Source organism: Oncorhynchus gorbuscha, linkage group LG17 (assembly GCF_021184085.1).
Source record: "Oncorhynchus gorbuscha isolate QuinsamMale2020 ecotype Even-year linkage group LG17, OgorEven_v1.0, whole genome shotgun sequence".
Classification (NCBI taxonomy): domain Eukaryota; kingdom Metazoa; phylum Chordata; class Actinopteri; order Salmoniformes; family Salmonidae; genus Oncorhynchus; species Oncorhynchus gorbuscha.
The window spans coordinates 30,370,560-30,384,733 of NC_060189.1; the positions used below are offsets into that span (position 1 = coordinate 30,370,560).

The 14,174-nt window shown below is 45.2% G+C and overlaps 1 protein-coding gene across 3 annotated transcripts in view; it reads left to right on the top strand.

Annotated features, from left to right (window-relative positions):
* cdin1 (CDAN1 interacting nuclease 1) overlaps positions 1-14,174 on the top strand; it is a 90,135-nt gene that overhangs the window by 36,832 nt on the left and 39,129 nt on the right. For all 3 annotated transcript variants that reach the window (XM_046307709.1, XM_046307711.1, XM_046307712.1), the window contains exons 7-11: positions 7,720-7,799; positions 8,074-8,123; positions 10,247-10,314; positions 12,872-12,937; positions 13,539-13,644. In XM_046307709.1, coding sequence (XP_046163665.1) covers positions 7,720-7,799; positions 8,074-8,123; positions 10,247-10,314; positions 12,872-12,937; positions 13,539-13,644 — 370 coding nt within the window. The remainder of the gene's footprint in view (positions 1-7,719; positions 7,800-8,073; positions 8,124-10,246; positions 10,315-12,871; positions 12,938-13,538; positions 13,645-14,174) is intronic.

A 14,174-nucleotide genomic window follows, 5' to 3' on the forward strand; every position in this document is an offset into this window, starting at 1 on the left:
AATTCCTTGTGGAGTGCAACGAGAGTTAGGTCGTTATTGCGTTGGACTAGTTAAGGTTTGAAGATTGGATCCCCCGAGCTGACAAGGTGAAAACCTGTCGTTCTGCCCCTGAACAAGGCAGTTAACCCACTGTTCCTAGGCAGTCATTGAAAATAAGAATGTGTTCTTAACTTACTTGCCTAGTTAAAGATTAAATAAAGGTGTCAAATTATATATATTTTTTAATCTGCAAATCTGCTCCCAAAAATACCGATTTCCGATTGTTATGAAAACTTGAAATCGGCCCTAATTAATCGGCCATTCCGATTTAATCGGTCGACCTCTAAAACAAATAGTCTATGAAAAGTTGACAAATCATCACACCCATATACATAATTGCAAACTGTGGGATTATTTTGATTATCACAGTCAACAATTACTCCTCCTTCGCCCATCCATACAGTCCCAGTTACCACATACCTTGTAAACCCACAATAACATGGTAACATTACAAAGAGCAACAGGATGGCGAACCAGGAGTTAATTTGCCACTGGGTGAAGAAAAAACATTTAGTTATTTTCCAAGTGTCAACTGGATGATTAAAACGGGCTGTTAAGTGAGCTCGGGGGACTTGCCTGTAAAAGGTTTATGAGTAACATTCACCGCCATATTCAAAGTGAGCCGTGAACACCAGGGTAATTGCTCTCTGTCCATCTCTGCTCCACCATGCGCAGCACATCAACCCTCTGTATATTTGTCTTGTTGCTTATTCTGAGGAGAAGAAAGGAGAGGACAGAATATTGTCTTTTGGTATTTCATAGTCCTTCACCCCCTGTGTAATGTTTGCCTTGGCTGGCTGACAGTCTAGGTCCCTGGACTGTTCTTGGTTGCAGCATAAATTCTCCCCTTCGTTGATGCAGTGGAAAACACGACCTGCTATGCAAAACGTTCAGGAGGACATACTGTAGCCTGCTTGTTTGGCAGGGTTCTTTTTCTTAAGTATCTCTACTTTCTTGTGTGGTTTGTTGGTGTTTTTCAACCTTGAGACTTCACATCGTCACCATTTGATTCTGGGATCCTTTACCTCACCTAATTCATTCAGATGAGTGTTCTGTGTTCATTTCCTTCTAATACTCTCATTCACTCTCTCTCTCTCTCTCTCTCTCTCTCTCTCTCTCTCTCTCTCTCTCTCTCTCTCTCTCTCTCTCTCTCTCTCTCTCTCTCTCTCCTCTGTCTCTCTCTCTCCTCTCTCCTCTGTCTCTCTCTCTCCTCTCTCCTCTGTCTCTCTCTCTGTCTCTCTCTCTGTCTGTCACTCATACACATCCCACACACACACACACACACAATGATTCCACATCATTTCAATAGACACATCCTGGAAAGTGTGTGGCAGTGGGTTGCTTTATGAGTGAATCACACGGTGTCAAAACACAGCGCCTTCGATTTAATCAAGAACGAGATTAAAGTGGATGTGTGTTATTTTCAACTTCTCCACAGCACAGCCATTTGTCAAAGTCAAGTCTGTGATTGCTTTGGACCCACCGTTATCCACTGCCTGTCAAAATAGTAGCCGGCGTAGTGTGTAGAGCAAGGCAGACCGAGGCCTTCTCTGTCTGAGACACAGCCCACACAGAACCCAAACACTGGAACTAGGTGAGATTAGCTTCTTGAAGGCTGTACGGTAGGGACGGGCATTTGAAATGATTTCTCTATTCAAATAGTATCATGACATATATATAAATATAAAATAAAAGTCAGATATCCGCATAGTCCAAGTTCTGTACTCGCACAAGTGATGGGATATTGGACTGTTTTAAATAAGAGTGCCCATCCCTACAGTACAGTATAGATGCTGGGATCACACATGAAGGTGAAAGGAACCTTTGCTACGATGGATATGCATTTGATGTAAAAACAGACTTTCAATATTTATTTGCACACGTATGTGCTTGTATACTTATTAGTAATGCTTCTGTAATGCAGCATGTAGCTTTGCGGTGACGACAAGCATCCACATTGTGAAGACTAAGACAAATCATTTGAAATATTTGAAAATGAAAAATGTCTATATTCTCAATCTCTTGACAATAAAATGGTAGATGATATATAGGCTGTACAAAATAGATACATTCATGAATACAAATATAGCCAGTCTTCAAACATGACATAGTCAGGCTGTGTCATCCATGCAGCTTTCCCATGCAGAGAGCTGGTTCTCTGCTGCTAGCCAGCCTGTGTGAGTGTGACTTAGAAATTGACACAGCCTCTCTCTATCGCCTCCCCTCTCAGTGGTGACCTGCCTGGCCTTTGGCAATGAAGCGCTGCACACACAGGCTCCACGGTCAAATCTGGAACCTCCCTATGTGTATATTAGACTTATGTAATGTGTTTCCATTATGAAACAATGCTAGGATAATTGTATTTGCTGGCAATTAGCTAACAGGTTTGTTCAGGGCTATTGGCAGGCGTATCAATCATTTGCCCCCCCCCACCCCCCCGCCGGACACACTGTGTGGTGTGTGTCGCAGGAGAGCGAGCAGTCTGCAAAGATCAATAGACTTCTCCTATATAAGGGATCTACCCCCAACTGGGTGAGCGACTCCTTGGACTAGCGCCATCCTTTTCTTATTCTCCTCTTTCCTTTGCATTTAAGAGACACAGAAATTGGGCCTTTGGGACTGTGGAATATATGTACAATCACTACAGCCAGATCAATACAGACTTTTAAATTGTTTTCTGTCTTTTTCCTTGTTTTGTTTTGCTGGTGGTTTGTCTCCCCTCTCTCCTCCTCTTCCTGCTAAAGGATTAAAGTGAGCATCACTCAGGCAGGACGATAGCGCGGCTATTTGGTGGCGCATGTAAATAAATCAATAGATTCAAAGCAGTTTCGTCATGTATTGAATATGATATCAACATCCATAATGTTCCTCGTCTCATGAAGACAGACTGGCTAGAGGGGAGGGGCAGGTAGTACTGAGGAAAACTCTCCTTTACTCCTAGAGAGACAACGGCACTATACAGAGGACAGTATTGCCATTCTAGGTCCACGTAATTTACAATTGTTCTCAAGAATTTTCTTCATAATATCGGGGTGCTTTGTGTATTTAGGTAGAATACATAAACCTACATCCATGCACTCTAATCCATAATATGATGAAGACTAGACAGTGTTTGAAGTTAAATGTTGATTGGTCAGTTTGCTTTCGTTATTGTTTTTAGCTAGGCAAGTCCATTCTTATTTTCAATGACTGCCTACCGGGGAACAGTGGGTTAACTGCCTTGTTCAGCGGTAGAACGACGGATTTTTATCTTGTCAGCTCTGGGATTCGAACCAGCAACCTTTTTGGTACCGTCCCAACGCTCTAACCACTAGGCTAACTGCCTCTTTGTTGACCTCATGACTTAAATGTATTGAGGCTTGCCAATGGATAATGATGATGATGATGATGATGATGACTCTTAGCAGTCACTAACTAGGAGATCAGAGGGGGAGACTGAGGGATCTCACCCCCCCCCCATCTTGTCATCCCTTCTCTCCCTCCATCCCTCTCTCCATTCTCCCCACTGACGTGAGTTGAAGTGCCTCTAGATTTAGATACACTTTTTTTGAGGAGGCAATTTTGCTAGCTATTTGACCTTTTCCTTTTTCCCAAGGCCTTCCAGCAGATTAAATTCCTGCTCCATGTTTTCTAACTATGCAATTGGACCGCTGCAAGATTTATTGTCATGTTCGCTCACCAGAGAACCATGTACCAGAGAACCATGTAGGCAAGGTTATGTCGCCTACATTAGATGTTAACATTTCTGAAAAATGTCCATGGTTTTCAACATTTTTCACGTTTCATTGATTTAATTTGTTGATCACAAAATGGATGTAGCTTTAGACCCACTGTTTATGACTCTTATGGTTTCTCCCCTATTTGTCACTAAGCGCTTCTCTCTCCCTCCTGTTTGCACAAGATATGACCAAGACTCGCACATTCATACATCCGTTTTGTTTTGAATAATGAGAGCCAGGGCACTTCATTAGCAAGGAGGAAGCAAGAAAAAGAGTCGGAGGAGGGGGTTGTGGGCAAGGTAAGCAGGCGTGTGGCACCTCACTTGACAAGTATGCTAATTACTCCTTTTCATCAGAGGAACTGAAGTCGGCCCCTGCTGCAGTCTTATGGCCTGACCCAGGAAGAGCTCTGTATGGTAGAGCCACCCCAGCCCAACCATACGCACACTTTCATTTCAGTGCTATCAGGGAAAATCAGGTGGAAGTAGATCAGTTCCCGCCCCAGCAACCCCTTCTGGTGCTCTGCTCCTCCCTCGCTGTCGATACCACCCAGCACCATAATAATACACATAGCAGGAGGAACAACACACCTTTTCTCTCTCTCCTTCTCTCGTCTTCTTTTTATAAAAGCGGGAGGATACATTTTAAAAGGAGTAAATTGGAAAATCAAATGAGGGCTTTAGGTAGCCGCGGAGATTTGCCGAGCTGTCCACCAGTGTCTGGGGCTCATCTATCATGTCCCACAAGTAGTCAATTCCTCCAGTATCTGTAAATGTTTTCAGATATTAGCCAATTTATATGCTCCGAGATTCATCATGGAAAATCAGCTTTAACAGCGCACATTATCAGGAGCCGTCTCTTTCCTGCTCCGTGACGTTTGATGAACGAGTGTCCTTCCGTAGCCCAATGGCTTGTGCATGGGAACGATGAGGGGGTGGTTGGGTTCGGGTGGGGGGATATGCAGGGCTTGGTCCCCTATGAGGGGGGAAGAAAAAAAAGGACTCTGTTTTTTAATTAATAAACAAACTTGCCGAGGAGCTCATCAGTGTCGAGGGCAATAACGACCGCCATCCATTATTGTTTATAACGGTCCTCCCTCAACCAATGTTGCCTTCTAATGAGCTTTTTTTTCTTTTCTTTTTTTCTTTTTTTCTTCGCATAATGACTTTTTCACCCTTCTGGAACAAGGGGGGAGAGATGATACAAATGAAATGAGTAAGGAAAGAGAAATCAAGCAGGGTTACTAGTTACGTTCTTGTGGTTACAGTACCGAGCTACCTACCTTGTAGCATTGAGCTTTTTGTTTTGTGCGTTGGAAGCTCGACTAAACGGGATGTTGTGGTGTGTTTCTTTTACGCTAGCTGTTTTCTTTAGCAAATCCCAATGGGAGGTGAAGTGTTTCTTTCTAATGTTCTCCTCCCCACTCCTGCGCCTTAGATGTTGATGATATGATACCTCAGTCAGAATTGATGCCAACATGGGACAATTACAATACATTCGGTGTATATTTACAAGGTGTAAAGTCATGCTGCAGGCTTTGTTCTCTGCATGTGTGGCTGGAACATTTTGTGTGTGTGTGTTGTTGTTTTGTGATGATCTAGTGTATGTATTTATGTGTGCGTGTCTGTGCGTCTCTCTCTCTCTCTCTCTTTGTGTATGTGTCTCTTTCTGTGTGTGTGTGTGTGTGTGTGTGTGTGTGTGTGTGTGTGTGGTGGTGCAGCTCACGGCGCCGTGGTGTGCAGTGCTGTGCAAGGCGGGGGTGTCTTTGAATAAATGTATGCTGATATTCGACGGAGGCTGCAGCGATGCGAGGGAGACGGGGATGCTGGGCTGGGCCCTGTTGTTATTTACTGCCTTGTTTGCGCACGGCGCACGGCGGGCGATTCCCGGCCTGCAAATGGCATTAAGGCCGGCCTGTGATGAATGAGCATTAGGGTAAAGTCATTTTAAAGGCAGCCTGATTTATTAGCGGCCTGGTCTTCCATTTTCATCAGGTCATTGCTTGGCTTGAAACTCCACAATGTCAGCTCCAAGGTCGCCCTCTTTATGGCTATTTATAACCCTATCTCTCAACAACAACAAAAAGACCACGAAAAGAAACAAACACTTATCATGGCTACTCCGAAGAAAATAGCGGATGAATAACAAGATGGGAGGGAAAGGGAGCATGTTAGCATATTGCTAAACTGTATACGTGTTAGTGTGGTATTACTGTATGTGAGAGACTAGAATGTGGTGATGGCCAACCTCCTATTATGAGTGCTAGTAAGAAGAGCTTTAGTGGTGGCCGTTTGCCTTCGGGAACGTTATTACACATGACTGTTTCGCAGAAGCAGCGTCAAATCTATAAAACTACCATTAGGAGGGAAGGGGGTGGGGGGGGATCAATCAAAATACCATTAATGTGGAATAAGTTGCCAATATTGCTGATGTGGTTGTGGGTGCTTTGATTTTCCTTCAGATTATTAGGCACAGTCGAGTAGTGACTTTGTTAAGAGAAACGAGTGTTGCTGGCGAGTAATATGTCTCTCGGCTTCATCAAGTTTGCTGCCTCATATTTCCCACTGTATTGATTATCCATTATCATTTGTCATGAGGTGTCCTAACTCGAGGGGAAAATATAACCCTCTTTCTTCATTGCCGGCGCTGTCTGCGCGGGAGCATGGTATGGATCTGCGTGTGAAGGTACCAATCTCTGAGAAAAATGAGCAGAGACATAAAGCACAGCCCAGAGAGAGAGAGAGAGAGAGAGAGAGAGAGAGAGAGAGAGAGAGAGAGAGAGAGAGAGAGAGAGAGAGAGAGAGAGAGAGAGAGAGAGAGAGAGAGAGAGAGAGAGAGAGAGAGAGAGAGAGAGAGAGAGAGAGAGAGAGAGAGAGAGAGAGAGAGAGAGAGAGAGAGAGAGAGAGAGAGAGAGAGAGAGAGAGAGAGAGAGAGAGAGAGAGAGAGAGAGAGAGAGAGAGAGAGAGAGAAGTGCTGACTGGGCTTTGTTCTCCCTCCACTCGTTTCTCTCTCAGCACTGGGAAGAGCAGACGAGGGATCATATTTGTTCTTCCTCTGCCGGGGGTGTGATAGTACACAAGAAGAGTAGCATCTATGAAGGAAGGAAAAGAGCGAGGGGAGGAGGGAGGTTCTGAGCGTTTTATGTGTTCTAGCAAAGATCTCGTCATAATGAAGGTTCTGGTTTAATAGAGGCTTGTATAGTAAGTCGGGTCTTATAAAACCACAGTCCTTTTAAGTCGATTTTATTTCACTGGACGCTGTTCACTCCTCTTCCTCTCCTTTTCTATAAACCCTTCAAATTAGACTTCCTGTCTTCAGCCCTATCTACCTACACATCTCCGGTAGAGATTCCCTAGCTAGCTGTGTTTTTGGACAGGATCCATTCACGTCTGAAATATGAATAGAAACATTCCCGAGATTGTCAGTAATGCAGTGAGTCTGTCACGATCGTGTGTATATATCATTAGAATGGCGCGCCTCAACCATTTCGTCACACAATGATACAATCCATTTAATCCCAATCTTTTAAAAAATGATTTAAGGAATTTTTGCTGTTGCAGTAATAGGGAATCAATCCGACGGCTTGCAGCTCACTGATTTATAATGTTAGTAGAGCTTGAATGGGGATGAGAGAAGCAAAATAGTCATCATTCATAACGTAGATAAACTACATGGGGCTCCTGTGCTCTCGAGTGAAACTTTTATCTATGGAAAATCTCAGTAGGCTCCAAAGCAGCCAGGCAGGTCGATGGACTAGGCTAGAAATACTGCAGGAACACTGGCATCAGCAGGGTATATTATGGTAAACCTGACCTTGGTGTTTATCTACTCTGTTGATCCTCCACCTTTTGTGTCTCTGTTACATTTCTAAAAGGTGTTTGATATTTGGATTGGGGCGTTGTTGGGACTGGGATGACTAACGATAGTTTGTGTGCTGGCTCTCTCCCTGTCCTACTCGCAGCCTCCAAGCAAGTCCTCAACAACATGCTACGGGAGCCGTCTTTGATTCCAGACCAGGCTTTAGCCAATCACGTCTACCAGGTATTTGAATGATACGTTTATACTGTAGCAAATAACATTATAATTCCACACAACGTCATTTAATTATCACTGAAATAGTGAATGCGTGTTATTTGTTCTAAATGAATCCATACTGTACCTATCTCATGTTTAATGTCCTGGAGCAAGTCTTGCGTGTGTGAGTTAAAATTCTGAAATATTAAGCCGGATTCCCAACCCTTTTTAACGGGTGTGGGGGCTTCTTTCTTCCTTCCCTCTGCGTGGATGCTGTAATATTTCTTCCCCCTCTTTTCAGTGCACAATAAATGACTGCTGTTATGGACCACTGGTAGACTGCATCAAACAGTATCCTTACCCATAAATGTTAAGCCTGAAATTGACGAGGAGCTATTGAAGGGGATGAGATGTGTCTGGCTTCACCTGACATAAAAAGTTCTGCTTCAGAGGGGAAGTGTTTCATCCTGACTCCCCGCCGTCCCCGTTGCAGGGGTGGAGGAGAGGAGAGGAGGAGGAGGCTGATGTAAATGCATTTCTCTTGTTCACAGAGTGAATCAGGCCCAATGTTCTATGCCACAGGAACGGGGTAGGAACGGGGTAGGCATGCGTATTCACAGCCATTTTCTATTTACTTCCTGTGGGTTAAGTGGCTCTTAAAATGTGACAAGTCCAATAGAACAAATGGACCAGGAAGGGGGATACTGGAAGTCAAGAAATTAAGCAAAGTTGAAGTTGTTTTGGACCCCTGAAAATAATTGTATGAGTTATAAGCAATAGAGTACATTGAATGTGGTTTAGGCAAATATGACTTTCTACCATTAGAAAGGTGTCTTCTACTGCCATTATGCTACATTGACCTTTCCCTGTTTGCCTGTTCACCTGCCTGCTCAGTAAAGAGAGCAGTCCGAGTTATCAGCACCATGGAGAGTTCTTGGCGTGTCACTGCCACATGAAATATAGCCCTCCTAGCTACTACTCTCTCTCTCTCTCTCTCTCTCTTTGTCTTATTCTATCACACTCTTGTTCATTCTCTCTCTCTTTCTCACTTGATCATTGTCTCTCCCTCCCTATCAGTGCAGCAGTGCAGGCCCAGTGATCAGAGAGTGGGAGATGGGCAGTCATGGGCTGTCAATGCCAGGTCACCACCACTACCTCCTCTCTCTTTCCCTCTCCCCCAGATAGGAAGGCGTGGGTTGGGGCAGCAAGAGGGCGCAATGGGGGGGGGGGTCTATTTGAATATTTAGGGGAAAGCAGCTGGGGAGTGCTATGTTTGCGTGGGGCAAGGATCGGGGTGCGGTGTGGCGGGGGCTTGTTCTCTGTTCAGGGGCGGTCAACCCTGTCCCATCCTGCCCTCCGTCCTCACCCCCCCCCCTTCACCTTCCTTTCACCCTCCTCCCTCCAGCGTCAACTCACATTCACTCACTCCGCCACGGCCAGTTCATGATAACCGCCCCACTCCTATGTGCTTTTGGAACGGCTCCATGTGGACATCAGAAGATTGGCTCTGCTGCGTGTGTCACTCAGGGCATGCATGTATTAATCGCGTGTGTGTGTGTGTGTGTGTGTGTGTGTGTGTGTGTGTGTGTGTGTGTGTGTGTGTGTGTGTGTGTGTGTGTGTGTGTGTGTGGGTGGGTGGGTGGGTGGGTGGGTGGGTGGGTGGGTGGGTGGGTGGGTGGGTGGGTGGGTGGCGGTTTAATGCCTGAAGGAGTTTTAGCATTTTGCCAAAAGAGCTAATTATGCATATATCTGCCCCTTCATGAATGCAGAATGCTTTCCACAGTTTCCCTTAATTCACAATGGCATTTATTCTAAAGGCACATTTATTGTTTGTTTTTGATTCTTCATTGTTATGAGCAGTACAGTCCAGAGGCTCTATGCGTTTTGCCAAATTGGCATTTGCTCAACATTTTGTTTCCTCAGAAAAGTGAGTTTTTGTAATCTGCAGATTTGTTGTTTAATTTTGATGGATGGCCATAAAACCCCTGCTCAGATTATGTTGGGTAGGGGCATATGATCCGCATATACAGCACATAGCTTAGCATGAGAGCTTAGTAGCTGTCTCATCTGATGTCCGGTTGATGGGTAACTTCAGTCCCCGTAGTAACACATACGCACACCCTTACATACTCTTAATTCACGCACACTCTCACGTTGTTGCCACAGCAACCCTTTTAAGGGAGGATTGCCGTTTCCATAGCAACCCACCTCCCAGGGGGATAAATATGTCTTTTTTTGCAGTGGAATTTGATGGATTTGCAGGGAAACTGTTATTCTCTCTCGAATGCAGTTGGACTTATCATTAATGAGTGGTAAATGCTGTGCCAATACAATGTGTTTTCAGGCTATGAGTCACAACCAGTATGTGCTAGATTTGATCTAGACTCTCTAGCGACATCCGTGTTTATCCTTTGAAAAGTGAGTAAAAGTGACTGAGTGCTGGTGGGTGTATGTCCTTAACCATTCACCCCTAGTGCTATTGGCCAGGAGGCCGAGGTGCTCCTACGTGACAAACTGAAGGAGAGAAACCTGTCCTTCCTAGGTAAGACTACAGCTCTCTCTCACACACCACAACAGTTAGCTAAATTAATCTGGCCATGCGTTCTGTTTTTTTTTCACAGGAGGAGAGTTTAAAAAAGGAAATGTGGACACGAGTGATGTAGTGGGTGTTATCTCCCATTGATTTACTAACAACCAGGAGCTGTGTTATCTAATACCCTGTATGTTTAATTCATGCGCTAGCCCAGTATGAATATTTGATGAAATAAGAGCTTCAAGGATACTGACCTAATGTTTGATACTCAGGTTTCCTCACTCAAATGGTTTCATTTAGAACATTTTACAAAAATGGTCAGTTTCTGCCCAGATTTATTTTCCTCCTCCTCCTCCTGAATGGGGTGGAGAGACATGAAGTAGTATCTGTTCCTTTAATATGAATGCTGTTTAAGTGTTCATCTTCAGTATTGTAGTCTCATGCATAGATTATTCTAGGAAAGGGTTTTGCTTATACAACACAGCCCACATAGCTGAATTCATGTTGAGTAACATGTTTCTGAGTACGGACGAAATACTCATGTACTGCAAGTACCCAAACAAATGCCCTGGTTTTAATGTTGTATTAGCTATCAAGCTTAGTCTGTTTTTAGCCATAATCACAATGTTGACCATAAGAATTGGTCATTTCCCCTCAAGCAACGCATTTGAAAACACATTTTCAAATGTGTTTTCTACTTCAGTCTGGCCTTCCCTCCCATCCACTATTGTCTTGTCCAGACAGTCCAGACAGTCTAGGTTAAGGTAGTGAGTGTCCAGGTGTGAAATTGTTCGAGGGAAATTTCCCCCATCCACTCCCCTCGGTCAGATGAGTGATGAAGGGGGAAAAAAGTAATTCCCTCTGTCATTAAGACGATATCATTTATTTGGGCCTGGAGTGTTGACCTTCCTCCAGGCCTGCGTGGATGACTGTTCTAAAACTGTCACGAGTTTAGGGGCCTCGGCATGGCGTTAGGTGCCACAGAGGCAGCCCTGCCTCACGACACCTAGCCTGATAAATGGATTGGAAATAAGCTCCCCTACAGTCGGGACGGGCCATTCATTTTAATCAAAGGTGATGTAAAAAGGGGATTGGCGCTGCATGACAATGTCAACAGCCCTGTAGGTGTTAGGAGAGAGACCACACCGCCCCTCCACCACCACTATGGGCCTCTGGCTGTAGGCTGCTTGCCACAGATCTTCGCCTCTCCTCTCTCAACCCTCCACCTCGAGACCACTCTCCGCTCTGTCCCCCTTTCTGGCCCATTAGTCGAGCTTGGCTGGTGACGAAGAGGCAGGCCCCCAGAATTGAATGACCTGGTCAGACTGAGTTTTAAATCAGGTGTTGGGCGGATAATGGGCGAAGCGCGCCAGGAGTCAAGGACAATGGCTGCGGCCCGTGCAGGAAGGGGTCAGGCTCACAGCGGCTATAATGCCAAGTCTCTGTCCCTTTCTTTATGCTTTATGACTCTCAGCCATCCCATCTACTGCTGCTGCTAGTGGAGCTGTGGAGAGTGGAGTAACTACTGGGCTTTATACCTCCACCATCCCATCTACTGCTGCTGCTAGTGGAGCTGTGGAGAGTGGAGTAACTACCAGGCTTTATACCTCCACCATCCCATCTGCTGCTGCTGCTAGTGGAGCTGTGGAGAGTGGAGTAACTACCAGGCTTTATACCTCCACCATCCCATCTACTGCTAGTGGAGCTGTGGAGAGTGGAGTAACTACCAGGCTTTATACCTCCACCATCCCACCTGCTGCTGGTGGAGCTGTGGAGAGTGGAGTAACTACCAGGCTTTATACCTCCACCATCCCATCTACTGCTGCTGCTAGTGGAGAGTGGAGTACCTACCAGGCTTTATACCTCCACCATCCCATCTGCTGCTGCTAGTGGAGCTGTGGAGAGTGGAGTAACTACCAGGCTTTATACCTCCACCATCCCATCTACTGCTGCTGCTAGTGGAGCTGTGGAGAGTGGAGTAACTACAGGGCTTTATACCTCCACCATCCCATCTACTGCTGCTGCTAGTGGAGCTGTGGAGAGTGGAGTAACTACCAGGCTTTATACCTCCACCGTCCCATCTACTGCTGCTGCTAGTGGAGCTGTGGAGAGTGGAGTAACTACCAGGCTTTATACCTCCACCATCCCATCTACTGCTGCTGCTAGTGGAGCTGTGGAGAGTGGAGTAACTACCAGGCTTTATACATTTTGTGCAGTGGCAGTACAAGTGTCAGATGTAGCTAATGGTTTCCCTGTTTTCTGCTGTCCTCGGCTGTATCTTGGTGCTTTTCCAACACTGAGCTTTTGTTATCAGTGTGCTGCGGTGGTAACGAAAGGCATCTTGGATAAACTATGCTGGTTGGTGTGAAAGACCTACTGGATTTCTGAAAGGTCAATCTAGGGAAGATAGAAACCAAGCCAATGCTTTTGAGTGGATACAACATTATGAATGTTGCACTGTATCACTGCATGCTGTCACCAAATAAGTGTGAGCTTTTCTTTAGGTCTTTCAAAGACTATAATATGGGGAAATGTCAAAATGCTAAAATTCCTGTGATTTCTGCAGATGAAAACCAACTGCGAACCAAAGGTTATGACAAGACGCCTGACATTATTCTGGAGGTGCCAATCGGTACGTATTTATTTACACGATAAATGTCAGCGGTGTTATTTCATTTTCACTTGTAACTGCTATGGTCAGTTAGCTAAAATAGCTAGCCTTTACAGCTCTTTTGGATATGATTACAAGTGTCAAGCCCTTGTAATAACAATACACATTCCCCTTCCATTCTAGTTGATGTCACTGAAAAGCTTCAAGGTCTATTTGGCAAGAAAATGTCACATGTCCGCATCCAAATGCTAGTTCTGTTGCTTGCTTGATTATACTGGCTGATTAGAGCTGACTATAATATGATTATAGTTTAAACAATCCACTTGTGCTTTTTGAATTATAGTGGGTGGGTAGAAATTCTAAAGGACTGTTCTCATTTGGAAAACATCTTAGGCCTGAATGTAAATGCAGGGTTAGACCAGGGTAAATGCAGGGTTAGACCAGGGTAAATGCAGGGTTAGACCAGGGTAAATGCAGGGTTAGACCAGGGTAAATGCAGGGTTAGACCAGGGTAAATGCAGGGTTAGACCAGGGTAAATGCAGGGTTAGACCAGGGTAAATGCAGGGTTAGACCAGGGTAAATGCACAGATCTATGACCTTTTTTGTGTTTTCTTGTTTCAGCTGTGGAAGGCCATATTGTCCACTGGATTGAGAGCAAGGCCTCGTTTGGGGACGACCACAGCCATCGCACCTACCTGAACGAGCAGTTCTGGAGCTACTGGAACAGGTACGTCTTCTCGTTGATTTCCACACTGCGTGGCAAAACCACCCAAACCTGCAGTATACTACGCTTGCAGTACACTTTCTAACATCTTCCAATCAAACCCCTTTTCACATCATTAGCGGCTCCTACCTTCTTTTTTTTTTTGTCTGTTGAAGGTAGGTCACGCCTAGGTCATATAGCTCTGTGTAGAACAACTTCTTCAAATGCAGGTCATATCCACTCCAAACATCCCCACGGTGTAACATTACCCACTTCCTCCCGAAGAGGGTCACTGCATGGACGTACGTGTAGTAGGACTAAATTACAACACGAGTCACTTCCATTAAGAAACGTCTCTGGGGCTGGATTGTTTTCCAGACTACACAACACATTGTTTGAAGGGAAACGCGGTGAAACGGAAGGGTGATTAATCCCTTCGACTCTGTTGTCATGAGAACCCCTGGACAGGAATGGGGGGGGCTGGAGAGTCCCACCCCGGGGAGGAACGGAGGCGTGCTGCCGGCCTCGTGTAGAGGCCCATGCATACAACACAG